Raw genomic sequence first — 23,089 nt, 5'->3', positions numbered from 1 at the left:
ATTTATCTAGAAGTAGATATCACCAAAATTTAAATGTTTGATTTCTCTTACTATTATTATTATTGATTTAATATTGTACCAATGCATTGAACATTACTGAAATGATGCACAAAGCATTGGAAATTGAAATGATAAATCTGTATTACTCTCACAGGTGAGTATGGGAAAAATCCCTTCTCGATGGAAATGAAGGGAAATACTGATCCTCATTTTAGTCATTTAAACTGAGGTACATAAAATATGATTAGCATCACAATTTTGTCTGTATAAAAAAAATTATAATTCAAATAATTCTTTTTGGAGAACAATCATGTTCACTTGCCATATGCGTTGTTTCTAGTTCTGTTGGCTTCAATATGTGAATCTGATGTGAAAAATACAGATACTTCTCTGCACAATAATATCTTATAAGAAAAGCTTATTATATAAACCTGAAAGTATAGGGTTACGTTTTAATTTTCAACTATTCCTTTGACAGTCTTTACACTGTTATGACAACTGTCTGCATCACCGAATAGCGGTCAGTTCCACCAATGAGATAACTGGACGGTGTGAGCAGTCTTTGTGCTTGTAGTGCTGTGGAAAAAAATGGGCAGTTTTTCTGGGAATAGGATGCCTCCTGTGGCTCATGATAGAATAAGCATGTGTGAAGCCAGCCTTTTTCAGTCAAAGCATGATGATAGTATATAGTACAATTACAGAGTACAAAGTGTATGTTGTAACTCAACTTGATGATGATCAAATAAATTTAAAAATATGAAATAAATAAATAACATGGTGACTATAGCCAACTCAACTTGATGATGAATGAATGAGTGAATAAATAAATAAAATGGTGACTAAACTGACTCAACTTGATCAGTGAATAAATAAATAAATAAATAAATAAATAACATGATGACTATAGCCAACTCAACTTGATGATGAATGAATAAATAAATAAATAAAATTAAATAACATAGTGATTATAGCCAACACCTTGATGATAAATAAATAAATAAATAAATAACATAGTGATTATAGCCAACAACTTGATAATAAATAAATAAATAAATAAATAGATAAATAAACAAACAAACAAATAACATGGTGACTATTGCCAAGTCAACTTGAAGATGATGATGATGATAATAATAGTAATACAAATCAAATAAATAAACAAATCCATAAGTAAGTAAGTAAATAAATAAATACATTTTAAAACAAGAGTTGGTTATAGATACACTGTGCCTTAAGGAGTATATACTTGTACTCTGTTCTTTTGCATTGGAATAATAATAATAATAATAATTATTATTATTATTATTATTATTATTGAGTTGGTTATAAACAACCGACTCAATCAAACAAAAACAAACAAACAAACGATAAATCAATAAATAAATAATGTAAAAGATATGAAAAATGCTATACAAGTAGCATCAGTGAACAGTCTGTAAACAACTGTACTGAAGTGTCAAACAAGTCTAAAATGCATTACTGCTGAATTTAAAATGCAAGAAATTCTGTAGATTTTTGGGTTTCAGGATGAGTTTTACATAAACAAAACATTGAGAATTAAACTGCATTTGCACAGTTTGTGCATTAGCTCTACTATAATCAATTTCATAAGCTACGAAAAAAACATTTCTTTTGACTTTTAAACAAATGTAATTAAATGTGGGAACTTTTCTTTTCCCCATTCGTGTGTGTTTTCAGCTCAAGTCTGATCCACAAAAAATCCACACTGTAACTCAAATGTTATTTCACACCCCTGACTTCGACTCAGCTCATCACTGCCTTCAGGAACAGGTTGAAATTTATTCTAAGCGGAGACCAACTCTCCACAAAGGCTTCGAGCAGAAACCTTCAGACATTTCAAGAACACCTCCAGTGTGAGGAGTAAAGAGCTGATACTAAATGCCCTGCAGCCTGTTGACCGTCAGTATCTAAACACTTGACAACCAGCACGCGTCACGAGACACTGGTGCTACGTCAGTCCTAACCCGGGCACATTACAGGGCTGCACCAGCCCGGCCTGTCCCACCCGGGTCTAACCTACACTCAGAACATCTTAGGAAAAGGAAGAGCATGTTTGTTTATGCAGCATTTCATGTAAAGAAAAGAAGAATAGAGGCGGAGCCACAAGTTCATATGAATCTCACGTAGGCATTAGTCTCGCAGTTGAATAACCAGTCCACTGGGACACAGCCAGAAGGCTGTTCATCCTGTTCCTCTCTCCATTGTTTCTAATCAACAAGAAAAAAAATGACATTTAAGAGAGACACAACGTTACATGACGTCAATGATCACCCAGAGGCCAGGACATACATGAACATACCACAGCAGATTTGGAAGACAGCTGTTGCCTCACAAATGGTAATTGTGTTGCACGACAGCAAAACTTTAAAGCACAGTTAACCACAAGTGAACATGCATTTGAGTTTTAAAAAGAGCCTTCTTGGTGCTTCACGTTGAGACTGAAGTCTCACAGAAGCGCAACGGGAGACGTTACCGATCCGATGAGGCTGCTAATTACAGGGTCATCCAGCAGGTCACATACTCGTGCGTAGACACTGCGGGCAGAGGATGTGTCCTCGATTGTTTAATCACCGTTTCTGTGCATGCTGCCTTTTCCTAATTGTGCACATAAAATGTGGAGCACATCCATACCGGTAAGAGCTGCAGAGATTGTATAAAGATTTCCAAGGCACAATAGGGTGCACAGAGAAACAGAAAGAGAAAGAGAGCGAGAGAAGGAAAGGAAGGGAAGGGGGGCAGTGCTGTGATCTCAGCTTTCCACTGAACATTTATGGTCAAGATTAAAAATAAGCTTGGTTTGTCTCTGATTTAGACTGACATTTTAAAGCATGAGTGGGGGTTAGCCAGAATTAAGTCATAGACGTTTGAAGGCGCATTACACTGATATTTCCACATACATTTTCTTGCTAAACAGAAACCTGGTGGTGACTTTAATGTACGTTAATATTACAGAGAAGAGAGCATCCCATCATCTATTTTTGCAATTTCATTTACAGGAATGAATGGACATTTCATTTTGAACTTTGACACACATTTGTACTTTTGAAAACTACCCTTATTACAGTTAATGTAAACAAACTTTATGTGGGCACATTCAGCCCTGTTCATTACTTGTTACTGCAATAAAATTAGCTGTTTGCACTGTAAAAAATGTAATAATATTTACCTTAATCTGTGTATCCTAATTTATTCAGGTGGATTCAGCATAAAATAGTAATACACTACCATTCAAAAGTTTAGGGTCTGTAAGTTTTAAACTTTGAAAGAAGACTTATGCTCTTTTAGGCTGCATTTGTTTGTTCAAAAATACAGTAAAATCAGTTTTATTTTGAAATATTATTCAAATTTAAAATAACTGTTTTCTATTTTACTGTATTTTACACAATCCTTCAGAAACTGCTCAAGAAACATTTCTTATCATTATCAATGTTGAAAACAGTCCTGCTTAACATTGATACAGCTTACATAACCGTGGATTCTTTCATGAATAGAAAGTTCTAAAGAATAGCAGTTTCAGTCAAAATAATTATTTTCCCACATGAGGCACACTTTTGTGTGTACCACTTTGCATTAAAAAACACTACATCTGTAAACCAACACTATTAAAATAAAACTCACATATACCTTACCAAAATGTGGCTTAATTAGTTTCACAAATTAGCATTTATTCAAATTAAAAATAAAGCTTTCTTTTTTTTTAAATGATAAAAAAGAAATAATATATAATAAGAACTTGGATTTTTATACGAGATCTTAAAATATCCTTCAAATAAAAAACACAGAGGAAAATATACATGTCGGCTCGTGCATCATGCCAGACCATCACTACAAACAGAGTTAACGAAGTGCTTCAGATTTTCCATGCGGGGTCTGTGACTGAGCACTTCTGTGAACACAGCAGAGGGTCTCTCAGAGGACACGGACAGAGCTCAGTCTGTTATCCTACCATCATTAGTGACCATAAGAAAACAACAGACCAGCAAAGCATACATTATGAAAGTAATCTAACAGTAAAGTGATGGGAAAGCTAACCAAAATTAGCCATGCTATGGAGAAAAAAAGTGATCTGATATAGCTTTGGAGACGCACTAAAATCACTTGCCTACAGCAGAATTCAGAGATATCTGCAGGTATTACTGTGAACTGCATACATACAAACACTAAGAGCTAACAGCCCATGCGTTTTAGACAACACTAGCATCGTTTTAGAATAGGTCAACTTAAAATGAATATAGCTGTAGCTCTTGGGGGTAAAAGTAATCCCATGTGACACATTTCACTTTGAAAAAAAAAAAAACAAGAAGAATGAGCTGCAGATGTTCAGGCGATTGCAATCTAACACCGCCAAGACATCGGCCAAGAGGGAGACAAATGGATATTCTCAAGGAATTCTTTAGAATTCTTCTCTCTAATAAAGATTAAGAAAACACTAACACCGTTCAACATATTCATTACAGAACAATATTCTGTCAGGTCACACAATTTAGCATCATAGGGCCAAGTGCTTAGATAATAGCCTTAATGTGCTCCAAACAGACCATTTTTTGTTTAGTAGTGTTGCCTTAACCTCGCCGCTAACATTTAACAGCAGAAGACGTGGCACTCCTAGCCTCTAGTGACTATAATCCGCTAAGTCCCATAAATCATTTTTCTGGACATGAGGCTCTAGAAAATATGTTGAACAGTTGGCAAATGGTTAACAGATCCTGACAATCTACACAAGAAGAGACAGATGTCTTTACACGCTTATTCTCATGTTTTAGTTGAACTTTGATCTTTTAATGATTCTAATGATCAGTTTTACAAACAGTAATGTAGTGAAAAGACAAAACTGATGTCCAATGCGTTTCATAAGGCTTGAAATGTTTAGTCCTGTGTTTATTCAAAATCTTGTACATTTAAAAGCCTGTTATTGCCTCAAAGTAAAAAAAAAAATTTTTTTTAAATAATAAAGTAACAATTGTGAGATATAAAGATGCAATTTTGAGAAATAAAGTCACTACTCAGTTGTGAAATTTAAAGTCACATTGTGGGATATAAATTAAAATCGTTATATATAAAAGAATAGAAATTGTAAGATTTAAATAATGCAGGATATAAAGTCCCAATTGTGAGATATAAAGTCAAAATTATAAGAATCAAAGTCCCAATTATGAGTAAGTCACATTGTGAGATAAAGTATAATTGTTATAAAAACCGCAAATGTGAGATTTAAAGACACTGCGCAGTATAAAGTCACAACTGCGATACATAAAGCCAAAGTATTTTGTAATTTAATAGCTGCAGACTGACCAAGGTTGTGTTCTTAAAACCTGAATCAATATGTCAACACTAGCCTTTGTATGCTACAATATACAGCACCTCAGTAATATTCTCCCTTAAATTTCCATTAAAATAATCATTTGTAATAAAAGTTTCATTTTTCATCCAAGTCTCTAATTCCCAAATGTCCTGTACTTTATCTGATACAGCAAGATATGGCCTAGGAAAATAAATAGTGGAAAGAAATGGAAACACATGTTTTTTTTATCTGTAATCCCGCTGTCAACATTGACATTGATGGCTATTCGAGTGGGAAACATATGTGTGTGTGTCCAAAAGGAGTGTACTGTCTCTGGCTTGGTCCATGCAGCCTTGCTGATATTGTGGGAGGACAGAGGCTTCATGGTTCTCTTTAAATCAAAAACCCCTCTGACTAAAGCAGATTTCCTCTGTATTTCATAAATCCCATATTTCCCCATAAAATTACTACTCCACTAAGACATGGCACATTGTGCTTCGTAAGAAAATGAAATGAAAGATTTTTCTATAGATAGCCATGAAAAAAAACAAAACAAAACAGGTTGAGCATTTTCTTAGAAGGCGGCCCTGACAAACATTCACAGCAACCTTTATTTCTTCACTTGGTGTTTTATATGAAAATAAGTTTTATGTGAATAACAATAACCGCAACTGAGCAAACGTACATGCAATCACCACTCCAAAAAGTGTGCCATTTTTTTCAGTGTTAAAATCTTTTCCTGGGACAATATGAAAAAGCAATTATAAAGTAAGCCGTTTTCATGAAAAGTGTCAACACTCGGTGCTACCAAAACATTGCTGTTTGTTTGGGCATCTCTTCAAAGTAACACTGGCCCATACAAAGGTGTGAGTTCAGGGATGTTTTGTTTGACCGTTCAGGAAACCTGTGTGAAAACAGTCATTATGTTTCTGAATGGTAGCGCTAATGCTGCAGGAAATATTCTTCACCTTCAATTTCTGTAACAACAGAAATTTACAGTCCTGGTACTAATACAGATAAAGAAGAAAAAAAAAGAATTTCTTAGCTTATTGTTAACAAGGGGGGCAACTTTTTTTTATTGTTGCATATTTATTTTTGTATCTCTTAATGCTATTGGTTAATAATAAATGAATTTAAAAAAAAACGGTTTTTGATTTCAGGTAAATCAGAGGTGTTAAATGCTGGATGTTCTCAGTAAAACAGTAAGCAGGGCTGTTTGGCATTTGGCGGAACAGTTACAGATGAACTGATTTCCAGACTATGACACAATAAATGCAAAAGCAGAAAATACTCAAGATCACTGATTGCGCACACAGAGTAACGCAAAACCCTGGCAGAATAACTGCTCATTTATCATAGTGCTTTACTGCCATCAGACAGCAGAGAACTACTAGATCTTGTCAGAAAAGAGTTTCCATGGGTCAGAGCATATCAACAGGTTATTCCATGGACATAGTGGAAGATTTATACAGCCAAACCACATAACAATCTGTCTCTGTCTGTATACCAGGTGTAAAGAAAAAAAAACAGCCAGTTATCAATACAACAGCCTTAGATTGAAGTGTTTTTAAATGTATAGTTAGGTCTAAAAGTCCACATTAAATTCAATTAAATTGAAACCTCGAAATACACAAATGTATACATTTTTTTCATCAATTAAAAAATAATACAAGCATTATGAAATTTTTTAATATTATAGGTATTTATTAAAATAAAATAAGACTTTTAAAATAAGATTTGAATCAAATAAATGACTTGTACAGACAGTAAGCTGCTCTACTTTCAGTGAAGCTCAAGATGCTCTTTGGATGTCTGAAAATCATGATCATCACTGACACAAACTTCTGGAGTTCATGCAGCTGATTTTTTAATTCATCTTTTACTCAAATTGTTTTGTCGATGAAATAACTTTCCAGGAAACAAGTTACATTTATATATACTTATTTATATTTTCACAAACTGTCTCAGACTTTTGGACCACACTATATTTGTCAGTACCGCTGCCTAGCAGAATAAATCATCAAAGCTTGTTACCGCCTGCGTTTCTGCACAATGTCGATGGGTCTGTTGACGGCACATGGAGATCCATACAAATTCCAGTTCCGTGGCTTCAGTGCCCGATCAGCTGAGAAAGAGAATCCACAGTTTGCCGGCACACTCATCTTGCCGGCACACTCATCCGGTGATGTCTCTCATGTAATTCCTTCACACAAATAGACTTATTTTCACTCTTTTTAAGTAAACATTGTTCGTGGATCAAAATGACTCCTCATTGCCTCTGGTTAATTATTACATGAAGGAAAACGAGAAAAAACAAAGCATGATATCCACTGTTCTCTTCTAATAGTCCATCAGCTCTCACCTCCTCTGTGGCACTTCTGCGAGTGAACAGAGATGTGAGCTTGAGTGATGGGCCTCGTCCAAACCCATGCTTCACTCTGCAAGCATGTGTGCAACTTCAAGAGATGCTCCAGCAACATTCACACATGGATCTTCTGCTTGGTCAACTCCAGTCGAACTTCTCATCTAAGATGATCCTGTGAGTGAAGGTACCTCAGGCTTCTGTCTTACTCTGCTTCTGTGTGGTAGCTGGACTCACGAAGGAGAGTCTGTGCCATATTTTAGCTAGACTCTTTGGCCCACCGCTGCCAGACGGCTGGAGCTCGCCTTACTGTGAGATCATGCTCAAGAAAGAGGGTGGGACCAAAGAAAGCACGGTTCCTGCCTCCTTGAGAAGTTAACCCTTTCCTGCTCGGTCTGCAGCTGATTAAACCAAAGTGCTGAGTAAAATAAAAAGGTAACACTTTAGTACAGGGACCAATTCTCACTGCTAACTAGTTGCTTATTAGCATGCCTATTATTAACATATTGGCTGTTTGTAGTACTTATAAAACACAAATTCTGCATGACCATATTCTGCATCCCTAATACAAATACGCAATGCCTAAACGTAATAACGACCTTACTATTAATAAGCAGCAAATTAGTTGTTTATTGAGGCAAAAGCGAGATTTTGACCTTAAAATAAAGTGTGACTAATAAAAATATAATACAAAATAAATTTCAAGTTTAAAAAGATTAAATACAATTTCAATTTGAAAGTTTTATTTAGCACCTTGTCTATATTAACTACAGACGCAGCAAAAAAGCCGATTTAAAATCTGAACATGTTGACACTAATTTGCCGAAATTCAGAGCCAGTCTGCAGATTTGAGTTGACAGATTTCATAGAAAATCACACACTGTATGATGCTCACAGACTCTGATTTTTTAGCTTCAGACTATGATTCCATTCAGTCGGCAAACACACATTGTTTTTATTTGTCACACATTTCCTGACAAAAAGGAGCATGTTTCTATGTGAGTTTGTTGTGATCAGAACAACTTTAAAGTCTGGTAGTGAGTGATCCTCAGTCGATTAGTGCAACATTTTAAAAAACCTAAAGAATCTTTTGTGGAAAGGAAAGGTTCCATGGATGTTAAAGGTTCCTCGTGGAAAAATAAAGTGCATCTGCTCAGCACTAAGATAATAAAAACAAAACAGTAACATCACACAGCTGTTAATCTGAAAATGAGAATGACTTTTAAAAACTCTCTTAAGTCCAGACACAAATGTGAGACAAGGAAAAAAGTCAGGTCTATTCCTTCCCCTCAAGAGAGGATCTACAGTAAACCCGAGATAACAATAGAAAACCTGCTGTTGCTGCCAAGAATTGAAAGAGACACGCATATAACTTCCTGAGCTGGTCTTTATGTCCTTAATCTTCATATTCACTCTTGATAAATTACAAGTTTAGTTTGAGATCTCAAGGAGCTTCAAAGGAAATCAACTTGAGACCAGCATATGAGTACGGAATTGTTGCTACAATTGCTACTCCAAATAAAGTGGTTTAGCTGGCTTCTCTGATGTAAAACTTTCTTTGCAGTGAACACGGCATAAACAAGTGCTACAGAAACCACATCTATGGTCTCTCACAGCCCTTTTCCCAGAAACGTTAATACTCTCAGAATTTAAAAAAAGATATTTATTTAGGCAATATTTTTTGCATTAGAAAATGTATTTATTATTAAATGTATTAATTAGAGTTTCAGAGTCAAAAGGTGGTTCTTTCTCTCTTGAATTATCTAAACATAATTTGTGAACAAATTATATTGTCTGATAAAACAAATAATCCCCCCAAATCTCTTGCTTCAGCTAAAACTGCCAGGATGTAGTTGTTTCTGTGTGTTAAAGGTTTGGACAGCACAGCATGAGGGCTGATAAAGATCTTTGGCTAAAGCAAATGACCTTGTTTGGACTGTCTACATATTTCAGTCATAACAGTTCGTTAGGATATCATAATCAAGATCCAAAAAAATAATGATAGGCAATTCTTGGAAAGATTTGAATATTCATGCAAATTGGAGCATGCGTGTTTTAGCACTCAAATACTGAAAATAACACAAGGCCATAGGTCGTCCACAGAACTGGTAATCTGGGTTATTTTGTTAGAAAGTGCAGCCAGTGGCCAGGTTTGTATTGATTTAAGATAAAGTTTTAGCAAAGATGTTTTTCAAGAGGTTTTTGACGGTTTAAATCTGCTTTTAATTTTCTTAAAAGCTCAAAACTATCCAGTTTAATAAACCTGACAAAGACACGCATGACATTGATATGTTAGTTCTTTAAATTAAATATTCAAAATTCAAACAAAAGTGAAGGATCAGGTGCTGTATGTTGATAATGTCAGTATGACAACCTATGTAGTTATGATTTTCCAGGAATTAATAAAACATTTTTCCACAGTGCAATGAATAACCAATTACTGTGACGGATTCAAACCCAGCGTAAAAATGAAATTTTCTTAACAGATTACTGTATGAGGAATGAAAGTCCCGAGGTCAGGATGATGTCTATTATTATTCTTGGCTCTGCAGCATAGTGAAAAATTCTCTGTTGCTCACCTCAGTGCTCATTTTTTATTATTATTCAGTGTCCTGGAAATCTATCAGCTCCAGATAGCAAATAGACTTCAGTGTTTATACCTGGCAAATGTCTCTGTGCATACTGGTACAGACTCTCAGCCTTTTTCCAGTCTTTCTCCTCATATGCATAGAAAAAGAAAAAAAAAATTTTTGGCATCAGTTTTTCTTTTAAGAAATTAATTTATTCAACAAGGACGCAATGAACTGACCAAAAATATAAATACTTTTAAATTGGTACAAAAGTTTTCATTAATTGAAATAAATGATGTTCTTTTGAACTTTTTATTCAAATAATGCTTAAAAACAAAATGTTTTATGATTTCAACTGAACAAGGAAAACTGCTATTCCTTAGAACTTTCTATACATGAAAGAATCCTTAAAAAGATGTATCACGATTATGTTAGATGTATCAATGTTAAGCAGGACTGTTACTGATGAGCGCCAAATCAGCATAATATTCAGCTTTGCCATCGCAAGAATAAATGTATTTTTTAATATATTAAACAATTATGTAAAAATGTAATGATATTTTGCAATATTACTGTTTTAGTTTGTCCTTTTCTACACTCTCTGCACACCTGAAATGACTGAATAACTGAGCTCATGTGCCAGTTTAACAGCACTATCCATGGGCAAATAAACAGCTTTGGCCAGAACGGAGACTCAAAGGATGCATGAATCTCCAGCCAGACGTCACAGCATGCATAAAGCATCACTGTGCTGACGTCACAGGCTTGTCACACTGTGATGCTTGGCTGGCTAGCAGCGTGTCTGGCTAGCAGCTGACACCAACTTCCTGTGATAAATTTTGCTAGGAATCAGGGAAAGCATTGGATAAAAGTGAATACTCCACAAAATGGAATATAATGCAAAGCAGGACTCATAGTGTGATTTTAGCTCTGCTCGTAATACTCAGATGAAGATGCATTTTGCCACAAAGCAGCACATATTTAACTGGCCTTGTGCTAAGAAATTAATTAAACTGCAGTGTAGATTTGCTGTCAGTACTGCAATTTTAAGTTTTTAAATGTTTTTGTAACAATGAATTTAAAATGTGATGCATTTACATTAGTTCCACAAAAGTTGTTTGCACCGCGCTCTTCCGTCGCTTGATCTTTCGTTTAGGTGCGTTAATCCATTAAATCACTTATTATACAAAACCATGATCCGCACTCACATGAAACAGTCTTTTCTTTTCGTTTTATTCTACATTTATCACCAGTAGGACAAAGACACAAACGTTTCGGCTCAAAGGCCTTCCTCAGTGTGTCCTCAATGCATTTACATTAGACCATTGCATCCCCTGCTGGTGCGACATGTACTACAAGTAACCATCTGGAAGATCACATAAACCAACCCCAGACTTCAGCCCACCTTCCCCTTCTCTTAAATGGGTTACAGTACTGCCATGTGGTAGACCGACTGTGCCAAATGGCAATACCTTTTTATATATATATATATATATATATATATATATATATACCAACATGGTACATTTCCATGCTACTGATTTTAGAGAGGTTTTGGACACTTCAGCTGGTCTGACCATTTAAGACCAGCAAACCAGCTTAGAATAGTTTAAGATGGGATGGATCACCTTTGAAGCTCTATTCCCACAAGCAAATCATTACTTCAAATAATCTGATATGTAATTTTCGCAGTTACATAATTTCACCAGTAGATGTCACCAGCCTATAATCTAAAAGCACAGTAACAGATTTCCAAAAACAGCTGGGTAAAAAAAACCTGCTCTGACATCCTCTATTAGATAGCTGGTTTCTAATGGAGAAAGGGCAGAGGGGTTGGCAGCGCTCCCATCATCAGTGAGAGAGGCTGACAGATCAATGAGCGGTGGGAGTCATTGGGGAAAGCAGCCATGCTTAAAATATGGAGCAGAACAGTGACGCACAGCGACTCCTGTCACAGCATCAGCGCCTATCGACTATTCTGAGCTCTGAGGTTTTATTTTTGGGTCCGCTGGATAGTGACACTGTTGTCCTGTGATTGGTTCACCTCACTTGACTTTCACTTTCGACATCAATTTAGAACGACTCAACAAGGTGCTACTCTAATATGTGATATCAGTTATTTGCTGAGCCAGTGCAATGAAGAAGCTGCAACCTCAACAGCTTTAAAAACTGAGGGTCTGAGATACAATGCAATACATATCCAATATTATGTAATTCTGAGTTTTAGCTCAGTTTGTCATTCTCAGACAGAGGCCATTCACATTTTCATTCTGTGCTGCCTTTCTAATGCTTTTTTCTGTCTAAATGTCATTCTAAAAACTTGAAGATGACTTTACAATAGGAAGAATCTCCGACAACTCTGTCTGGTCGCCAGACGGAATAACTCAAGTTATTAAAATGGTAAATTTCTTGGAGCCTTTCTCAGAACTGAAGCCATGCTTGCTAATACTGTGGTCAAAACTACTCCCCGAACTTCCAGCTACCATGAATCTTGCTCTCTCATTGGCTGTAGGTCACCGCTGATGTATTTTTCAGTCAGAACTCATTTCACACAGCAGGATTTGGAATCACCAACAGATCCAGATATTTAGTGTGCCAAATATTTCACGATTCTCTCAGATCACGTCTTTGATAATTCACAGTGTGTGATTGTCACTCGCGTGAACAAGCACCGATTTGGCATTTGTTGGTGATTTTGCAAAACCTGTCAGCGAGTGATAAACGGGGCTAAGAGTTTTGGGGGCCTAAAAACACAAACTTTTTAAAAAAGGGTTTCAGTGCAGGTTTTTGAAAATGATACCGTTATTGTCTCCATTTAAACTACAAAATCCTTATTTTTTTGAAAAAAGTGATGTCCTGTGCATGCTTATTACATTTTCAATCTATAGGCATGCACAAGTAATGAAAAATGCATATGTGCAGAGGAACGTGTTTCTTTACAATGTCACATTACCAACTAACTACATAATAAGGTAAATACGACCTCACGTTGTGTCAATCACATTTACACATTGCCTCCGAAACTATCGTCCGTCATAAAAAATTCGGATCAGGTTCGATTTTCTGCATTTTTGCATCTGTAGCACACTGTAAAACCGAACTGAAAAAATGAAATGAAATGAGTTAATTTCACTCAAATAATAATGAAAGTTCATTAGACTTAATTGAAATAAGTTCTGTAAACTCAAAATGTTGTTGTAGTAAGGTGAACTTAAAATGATTGCGTTTTCTAGTTCCCAGCATGCTTTGCATCAGACAACAAGGAAAATAAATGCAGAAATTAAGTGTTATTTTGTGCGTTTTTGCACAAGATTAACATAGAGAGACACAAGTTAGTACTTAAATGTTGTGTTATGTTAAGATTTACATAGATTTCTGTCATGTTGGTTTTGTAGCGTTACCGTTGTGGTGAAGAGTAGATCCTGTGGTTTGAATTGGCTCCCATGGCTCTCAGCCCCGCCCCACTTGTCATAAAATCTTTAAGCTCTACTAACTTAAAAAAATTGAGTTCATTTCCTCAAATGTTTTGAGTATTCTTAACTTATCGGGTTTTACAGTGCATGCATTTTGATGGGAAAGGATGACGAATACGAAAAAAGGCAAGGCTCAAGTGCAGTCGACCCTAAAACATAAATATCTTAAAATTAGTCACAACGGGAAATTGCTTTTATACAACTGCTCAATAATACTGAATAACTTACAATTTAGTATTAGCAATTACTTTGTTTTGTTTTTTTGCCACTGAAAATAGCTCCAAATGAAATCACCACAGATGTGTTGGCATCTCTGAGGAACAAACAACGTTCCCGAATGAATCAGTGTTTTGCATAATCGTTTAGAAGAATGATTCAATGACTCACTCAAACTACTGGCATAACAATGTAACTTGTAAAAAGAGTCGCTGAAAAAGTCAGCTTAAGTGGAACTAACTGTTGTATGAAATTAAATAATTGAATGCAACACAAATCACTAGATGGATGTATCTAGCTCTCAGTCGGTGGGAAACTCTTAACCAATTACTTCGCAAAATTTTACACACTGCACACTAGTGACACCTATTGGTCAAAACAGTGTAAATGGTTTTTTGTTTTTTTTTGGCGTATTATTACCATTTGTATAATCACAGTTTTACTACAAATTCCATGGTTAAACTACGGTTTGTAGCAAAACCATGGTTAATTTGTGGTTACCAACTATAGTAACAATGGTTTTTTGGTTTTATTTGTAGTAAAACCATGGTTATTTTTCATAAGGGAAGTTTCAAAATAGAATGATGTAACAAAGCGGCGTTTCCTGAAATGACATGCAGAACACTAATCTGAAACAAAACATTCTCAAAGGCTTTTGAATCCTCATGAAGCAATGTTTTGAAAGCGTTCATCACTAGTTGGTGCTCTACAGGTGATACAAATGTGATAAATGATGAGATAGATATCCAGTCCTCTATTTCAATGCTGATGCTCTACAACACTGCTTGCTCTGCTTTAAATGGCTATTGTGGTGATATGCATCTAGGAAACAAGTCACAGCTTTGTCTGAGTCACGTGGAGAGTAAGAGTGTTGTCTCTAAATGAAAAGCCTCTCTTGTAAACAGTGTAACACTGTGATAAGCTGTGCGGAGTTGTGACAGGTCCTTTAGAGAGCCATAGATTGAAGAGTGGCAGTGTTTCAAGGAGGCTCAAATGAATCTACTTTACAAGAGATAAATACCACTCAGACTTACCAATAAAATCTCTGCACATAGCGGCTGTGATCACCAGTGCCTTCACTGTAATCTTCAACTAATGACATCTGATATTGGTATCAGCCGATAAATGTGACTTTTTAAAGTTATCACCATCGGTCTGATTAGTAAAATGAGCAAATAACATTAAAGCATGCAGAAGTTTGGGGTCTGTAATTTTTGAAAAAGGGGTTGTTGTTTTTTTTTTGTTTGTTTGTTTGTTAAAGTTTACCATGGCTGCATTTATTTGTTCAAAAATACATTAAACAGTATTGTGAAATATTATTACAATTTCAAATAACTGTTTTCTGTTTCTGGTTCAATATATTGTAAAATACAATTTATTCCTGTGATGCATAGCTGAATTTTCAGCAGCCAATTACTCCAGTCTTCAGTATCACATGATCCATTAGAAATCATTTTGGTATGCTGATTTGGTGCTCAAGAAACATTTTTTAAATTATCAATTTAAATAACAGTTGTGCTGCTCAATATTAAGTGGAAACAGCTGTGATACATTTTTTTCAGGATTCTCTGATGAATAGAGCGTTCAAAAGAACAGCATTTATTCGAAATGGAAATTTTTGTAACATTATAAATTACCTTTACTGTCATTTTTGATCAATTTAATGTGCCCTTGCTAGATAGAATTAATTTCTTTTTATCTTTCGCATGTTTTTTTTAATGTAGGCTATTCATTCTCACAATGTAGAGTGACACCTACTGTGCATGTGTTTGAATTTGACGATTTTAAACAGCATACACTCTACATACTGTAAAGGTACAAGAGCGTAACTCACACAGAATTTACGTTAGGTAATTCCAGGCATGCTGGATAGTACAGAGGATACCGTGTGCGTAAGCTCACAGTGTCTATACATTCCAGCTACAGGCGAACATCAACAGACACTGGCTGAACCATCGATTCTCTACCTCTATTGGCCTCAGGCTGTCCAGGCCACAGATATAGCAGCTACACAACACATCACATAACAGCCAGCGCTGTTCTCTGCCTACTTAAACACTGTCATACTATGTATAACAGTGCTTGCAGAGGAAGAGGGAGGTCTAAATAACTCCAGAGCAGCTCTCTCCACTAGAAGGTGCACTCATCATTTCAGAGCTTATGTTAGCGATGTCAGAAATCCAGTCGACTGGTTTGCTTCAAGACATTCTTACACAAGAAAAACCTACCAGGACTGAGCACTTGATTCACGCAGACTGTAAATTCTGTAGTTATTTCCAAGTGTCCAAGTGCTCATCAACACAGCAAAAATTACAAGGGACAATGACATGGTGCAACACAGACACTGTTTTTTGCTCTGAAAACCTGGCAAAGTTCCACCAAGGGCATTATATAATCAGTTAAATTTTAAAAATGAAGCTTTAAAACTCATTTTAGCATATGACCAACTCAATTTAATGCTGCTTATACATACCCAATGCACGAGTGTCGCCGTGTTGAATAGTTCATCTGCACTGTCTTCCTGGGGAAACGAAGGTCTTTACTCATTGTGATAGAGGGTTACGTTAACTTTTGAATACTATAGTTAAAATTCGGAAACTGTGTCCGATTTTGGACAGCGAGGATGTGACAGAACTAAAAGCAACACCTCAGAATATTTCTTGTTTTGATCTCATGTCCATTATGCGTCCAGTGTCTCCATCCACTGAAAAACATAATGCTGAGACAGTCTTGATGAACAAAAATTTGACAGAGTAAAAATAATAGTAACACGGATGCCAGTTCAGCTGGGTGCTCAAACTTGATATCAACTTAAAAAATCCACTATATCGCCAGCATAAAGGCCCACCATAGCCTCTACAGTGCAGCAAGTCCTGGATGAAAGTCTTTGGGAAATCGCGACACTCTTAAGTTCGCCTTGCCGAATAGCACAACGTCCTTAAAGGAAGAGCATAACGGGGAAAAAATGAGCCTAACAAAAAAGTATGCTCCTAAACATCAAAAGTATTTGCTGATATTTTATTAGTTGCATAAAAGTCTGAAAATCTGCGGGGAAAAGCTCCAAAAAGGAGTTGAGAGGCTCATAATCCCATCAGATGCTCCACAGAGTGTGCCGTTCCATCCAGCCTCCTGGTGCCATTCTCTGAATCCAAAGCCCTGAAACTAAACTCTGGCCTGAAACAACCAGCCTTTGATAGAGAGAGAGAGAAAGAGAGAGAGAGACAGACAAAAAGATAGAGGGTGGAGGGAAGGGGAGAGAGGGACACAGAGAGAGAAACTCTGTAGCACTGTTGCATGTGTATATAAGGTATTTTTCAGGGGTCGGTTGTGCGTTCTGAAATGAGGCTCGACATCTGCAGCTTGCTACTTTACCGTCTTCAAGTGCTCTAAAAGTAATAACCTGAGTCCTGCACATCACTGGCCTGTTTCCAAATTCAACACTAACTGGACCCTGCCTGCAGCCAAATAATGACACTGTGTGTGGCTAAATCCAATACATAAAGGTAGGTAGTAAGCACACACATTTACATTTACATTTAGTTATTTAGCAGACGCTTTTATCCAAAGCGACTTATAAATGAGGACAATAGAAGCAATCAAAACCAACAAAACAACAACAATATGCAAGCGCTACGACAAGACTCGGTTATCCAAACGCAGTACACGTTGCAAGTTTTTTTATAAAGAAAACAAGTAGATAGAATTAAAAAAGCTAATTTTAGAGTGTCAGATAGATATAAAGAAGACTAATAGATACAAAGAAGACAGATAGATGAAACAGAATTAGAATAGAGAGTTCTAGAGTTAGAGGGTCAAATAAAGATGGAAGAGATGTGTTTTTAGCTGATTCTTGAAGATGGCTAAGGATTCAGCTGCTCAGATGAGTTGGGCAGGTCATTCCACCAGGAGGGAACAGTTAATGAAAAAGTCTGTGAGAGTGATTTTGTGCCTCTTTGGGATGAACAATAATGTGTCGTTCACTTGCAGAACGCAAGCTTCTAGAGGGCACATCAAAGGGGTGCAGAGCCAGTGGTGCTTTTGTAGGCAAACATTAATGCCTTGAATTTTATGCCAGCAGCTATTGGTAGCCAGTGCAAATTGATGAACAGAGATGTGACGTGCGTTCTTTTCGGCTCATTAAAGATTAATCTTGCAGCGGCATTTCGGATTAATTGTAGAGGTTTGATGGAACTGGCTGGAAGACCTGCCAAAGAGAGCATTGCAATAGTCCAGTCTGGACAAAACAAGAGCTTGAACAAGGAGTTGTGTTGCATGTTCTGAAAGAAAGGGCCTGATCTTCCTAATGTTGTATAAAGCAAATCTGAAAGAAAAAAAAAAAAAAACACAGCGGCTCAACATCCTAAACTGAATTTTTTGGACTTTGCATAAATAAATAAATAAATATTAATCTTTTTTTTTTTTTTTTCTTTTTGTGTGTGTTAATAATTATGACAGGAAAAATGTTTCCAGCATAAATTATGTAGAATATAAAACGTTGTGTGTAGTCTTTATATTAACTGAGATAACAGTGGTTTGGATGGTCTATATTAAAAGAACAAAATAATATTAGAAAATTTAATGCGAAGTCATAAGTACAAAATGACAAGAATGTCAAGTGATGGGAGAGATCAGAAAGTCACTCAGCTCTACCCTCTAGTGGATACGAAATACCTTTTACTACTACAAAAGGTACAAAAGAAGCTCCTACTGAGCAGTTGACTTGATATATTACTGGCACTTTCCTTTTATTTATTTTTTTCTCTTATAATTTGTCCATAAACATAAATAATCTATTTTTTAGTAATTCGGGTTAATATGGAAATAGTACTGCAGTCTGACCATCCTTATTATGAACTGTAAATACATATTACCCTAAAAAATATAAATTAAAAATCTATACTATGCTATACTATGTTCTACTGTATTATACATTTCTCTTGTATTTTGTCCATAAACCGAAATTATCTATTTTTTAGTAATTTAGGCAAATGTGGAAATAGTCCTGCAGAAGAACTATCCTTATTATGAACTGCAAATACATTTTACCCTAAATATAAATTCAAAATTTATACTATACTATTTCCATTGTTTATTTATCCAGTCTTGCATGCCTCCACATAGAATAAGAATAGAATAAGAAAAACTGAATAAGAATAATCAGCATTCATTTAAAAAAATCTGTCCTAAAATGCCTGCAGTGTGACATACTTTTTATTCTCTAAAACAGTTTTAAGTGGCATTTTCTATAAAATAACATTAAATTTAATATAATAATGGCCTGACATGCTGGGATAAGCTCCACCATCCCATTACCCTACATAGCAGTTTGGATACTTAGGGGTTCAAGTGCGTAGCGCTGAAACCCTATTGTAATTGTTAGAATGGCCAAGGATCAGCAATCTCCACGTAAAATTGATCGGGCAGACTAAACTGTAAGTTGTAGACTTGAAACTTGGAGGGATGATAGTACTCACACCGCCAACAAGAGGGGTGTCAAACTCAGTTCCTGGAGGGCCGCAGCCCTGCAGAGTTTAGTTCCAATCCTGCTCCAACAAACAAACCATGTATTTTTCAAATAAGCCTGAAGGATGTGATTAGCTGGATCAGGTGTGTTTAATTAGGGTTGGAGCTAAACTCTGCAGTGCTCCGGCCCTCCAGGAATTGAGTTTGACACCCCTGGCCTATAACATCACCAAGGCTCGCCCCAATTGGCCTGACGGGGGCACTACAGAAACCGAAAGTACTCAAGTGTCTTATGTCGTCGGAATCCTTGGCTCACGCCAGACAAAATGCATGCCTCGGATTTGTGCATCACCCAGGTGAAATTTTCAGGTATTTTGCATTTTTTGAAAAACTTACTTTTGCAAACTAGCCGTAGGTTTTTCGCCCGATCAGAACCAAACCAGTTAAAATTCTCTGGAGAATGAATATTAATAATTATCAAAAAAAGTTTAACTTTCGACTCTCCGTCGCAAAGGGACGCCAAAATGTTCGAAAGGGGCAGGGCTGCCTTTACTAAAATGGCTATAACCTTTCAACGGAATGAGATATCTTCTCCAAACTCACAATGCGTATGTAAGAGCTGAATCTAAAAACCTATTAGACAAGGTTAACAGAGGTCAATGGGAACAAAACTCAGATTGACCCACAGCCCTAAAGGTCTGTGAGAAATTTGAAAGAAATCAGCCACTGGTGGGCGATATCGCATTTTTCAAGTTTATAAACAATTGTATATCGTGTGGTTTTTCGCAAACACACGATATTGGTATCACACGATAGACCTCTTCATTCAGATCAACTTTGCCTCTAGAACGACTGCTGTCAATCAAACCGTTATGATTGAGGAAATGTAAAAAATTACTTTTGCGAACTAGTCCTAGGTTTTTTGCTCAATCTGGAAAAAACACTGCAGTACAATTCTCTGAGCTCTCTAAATCAATAATTATCAAAAAAAAATTAAAAAAAATGTTGGAATTTACCCTTTGGGAAGCTGTTAACGGGGTTGTTTAGAAATGGGGCCTGTCCAAATATACCCAAAAGCCTATAAAGCCTAAACGAAAACTCAAAACTTGACAAAACCTGGTAAGGACATGTGACAAGTGATTTTAAACAAGCCTGCAAAGTTTTAGATAGATCGGACCACAGCTGGTGCTATAACAGTCATAAATGTAAAAAAAACCCCATCATATTTCTATGGTAAATTACCTGGATTTGCCAACAATGCTTTTATAAATCACTGATTTAGGTGATTACAGGCTTACTAAATAATATGTAATGTCTTTTTTTATATATATATATGTGCTTTAATGCCTTTTAAAGCACTTGGACCCTGGTAATCGCTGCTTGCAGCTATTTTTTTAGTATTACATTTTAACCTAAACACACAAAGTTGTTATTTGTTGACTACCCTACTACAAAAGAACCTACAGTCTTTATATGTTTGCAAAAATACGTGCAGATGATTTTGCAGCCTGTAAGTGACAAGAGGAGAGAAGAGACAAAGATTTAGTTGATCTGTTTATGGGTGAGGCGAGGATGAGGGAGGTGAGGGCTGCTGCAGGCGCTTAAATTCAGGTTGTTATTAGCCAAACAGTCTTGAGAGGCAGATCAGCACATGACAGTAGGGATGTAACGATTAACCGCTAGCCAGTTGAAAATCGATTCCTATATGTGAGATGCTAAAAAAAAAAAAAAAAAAAAAAAACCCGCGATTCAATTAGGGGTAGGAGTTTATATGAATGTAAGTGTGAGGGAACTTACTGTCTTTAGAAAAGTTTAGATAGTATTTTTTCTTTTCATCTTGCCTCTATATAATGTATATTAAAGATCATAAGTGCAGCGCTGCTTTGTTTACAGCGGAAACCAAGGAAACGCTTAAAGAACCACCTGCTGGCAGAGAGTGAGAGTGAATCTGCGTCTCATTCAGCTCGTCTGCTGTTTCTGTTTCGTGCAAATATTTTTTATGTATACAGTAGTTTCACAAAGCTGAAGTCAGACCATTCTGGTTTTGCTTCAAATTTCGAAATTATACAGTCTAATTTAGATTAAAAACTGCTCATGTTGCATGTATGCAGAATCTTTGTTTGTATCATGATTAAAATGCAGTGGTTGCCTCTAATTTTAAATGGAAAGAGCACAGACAAAGCCTTATTTTGTTTATATGAAGAGATTTCTTTTATTTGTGTTACTTATTTATTTGATTTGGAGCTTGTTTTAAAATTTCAATTTGTTTTGTTATTTACATTTACATTATATTTAAATTTTGTTATTTAGCAGAGGCTTTTATCCCAAGCGGCTTACAAATGAGGAGAATAGAAGCAATCAAAACCAACAAAAGAGCAATAATATGCAAGTGCTATATTAGTACATTATTATGGTGTTATATTTCAATTTCACAAAGAAACATGCTGCATTTTGTCCAAGCAATAATAAAAGGACACATTTAATTCATAATTTGTCTTAAATCTCATTTTGTAAAATATATATATTTTTAAATCGTGAATCGAATCGTGAACTCAAAATCGTGAATCGAATCGAATCGTGAGTTGAGTGAATCGTTACATCCCTACATGACAGCATAACGCTTAAGAAGAACGTCAAGAGCAGCGTGAGCTTTACAAACAAGTTCCGAATGCAAAACACATCTAGCATCTCTGAAAAGCTGTTAACGCAGAGGAAGCTGTTACAATGACACACCCTTTGAATTCTGGTTGTCAAAAACCTTTACTAAATAAACAAGGTGGTAGAGACTCAGGGGAAGTTACATTTCTTCTCTAAAAAACCCACAGTTCAGATTATGTTACTTTATTGAACTCACATGCTTTGTAAGTGCAGCGTAGCACAGAATCAGCTTACTAAATATTGAGGGATTCATGGGTCAAAATATTTGCCACGGTGAGATGCGTTAATCTCTATAGCAGACTTCTTGAATTAAGAACCAGAAAAGCTTCTGAAGACACATTACCACTCTGTGGAAGGACTTCTTGGAGCAAACAGATCTCCTGTTATTGCAACCCTGTAACATTCTGTTAAAAACACTTTAAAGTTCCTGACACTAATGTTAAATAAAGTCGATTTGCTTCATCTCTTGCGGAGAGTATTCTGACAGAGATATGGCTTGTTTAATCGTTCCTGTTCCTTCACCATCCTGCCATAATTCTCCAACAGCCTGTTTCTTTCTTTCTCCCAAAACCTTGACACACACAAGAAAGATCGTTTCAGCTTTAAAAGTCACATTTGACCTGTGTGGACTTCCACTGTTCACCGAGCCAAGAGCGTCCATTAGACAGACGACAGATTGACTCTTTCCACTTACATCACACAAACCAGCTGACATGAACACGGTGACCTGTGTTTAAACATTTCAGCTGAAACAGTTCTCTAGCAGATTTATTCTCTGATAAACAACTTCTGAGTTCACTGGTCACCTCTTGGCAAAATACTTGATAACTGTGATCGGTTAATAAATATCTGAAGTAATGTCTATTTCACAGTTTTCAAGTATAACACCTCCACTGAGCTCCACTGAATGATTTCTCAACATTTACTGCATGTGCGTGTATGGCTGGGGATGTTTACAGTGTTGTCAGGCCCTGACTTCCTCAAATCTTGGAAGTTTAACAGACACAGAAACAGCTCAAAACAGAGGCTGTAACATGTCAAAAGC

At 36.2% G+C, this 23,089-nt stretch overlaps 1 protein-coding gene across 6 annotated transcripts in view; it reads right to left on the bottom strand.

The window, feature by feature from the left end:
* The window catches only part of pde4ca (phosphodiesterase 4C, cAMP-specific a), a 46,911-nt gene that overhangs the window by 19,225 nt on the left and 4,597 nt on the right, over positions 1–23,089 (bottom strand). Inside the window, exons 2-3 of one of the 6 annotated variants that reach the window (XM_058753159.1) lie at positions 7,665–8,082; positions 7,337–7,505 (exon numbers count right to left, since the gene is read on the bottom strand). The exons of 3 other annotated variants lie outside the window; for them this stretch is intronic. In XM_058753159.1, the coding sequence (XP_058609142.1) occupies positions 7,337–7,464 (128 nt within the window). In that variant the 5' untranslated portion in view covers positions 7,465–7,505; positions 7,665–8,082. Of the gene's footprint in view, positions 1–7,336; positions 8,083–16,396; positions 16,572–23,089 lie in introns of those variants that run through there. 2 more of the 6 variants (XM_058753150.1, XM_058753169.1) reach the window with 2 other exon arrangements.

The sequence above is a fragment of the Onychostoma macrolepis genome, chromosome 02, assembly GCF_012432095.1.
Source record: "Onychostoma macrolepis isolate SWU-2019 chromosome 02, ASM1243209v1, whole genome shotgun sequence".
NCBI classification, from domain to species: Eukaryota; Metazoa; Chordata; class Actinopteri; order Cypriniformes; family Cyprinidae; genus Onychostoma; species Onychostoma macrolepis.
Note: the sequence above shows the minus strand (reverse complement) of the source record. Positions and strands in the feature narration are given on the sequence as shown.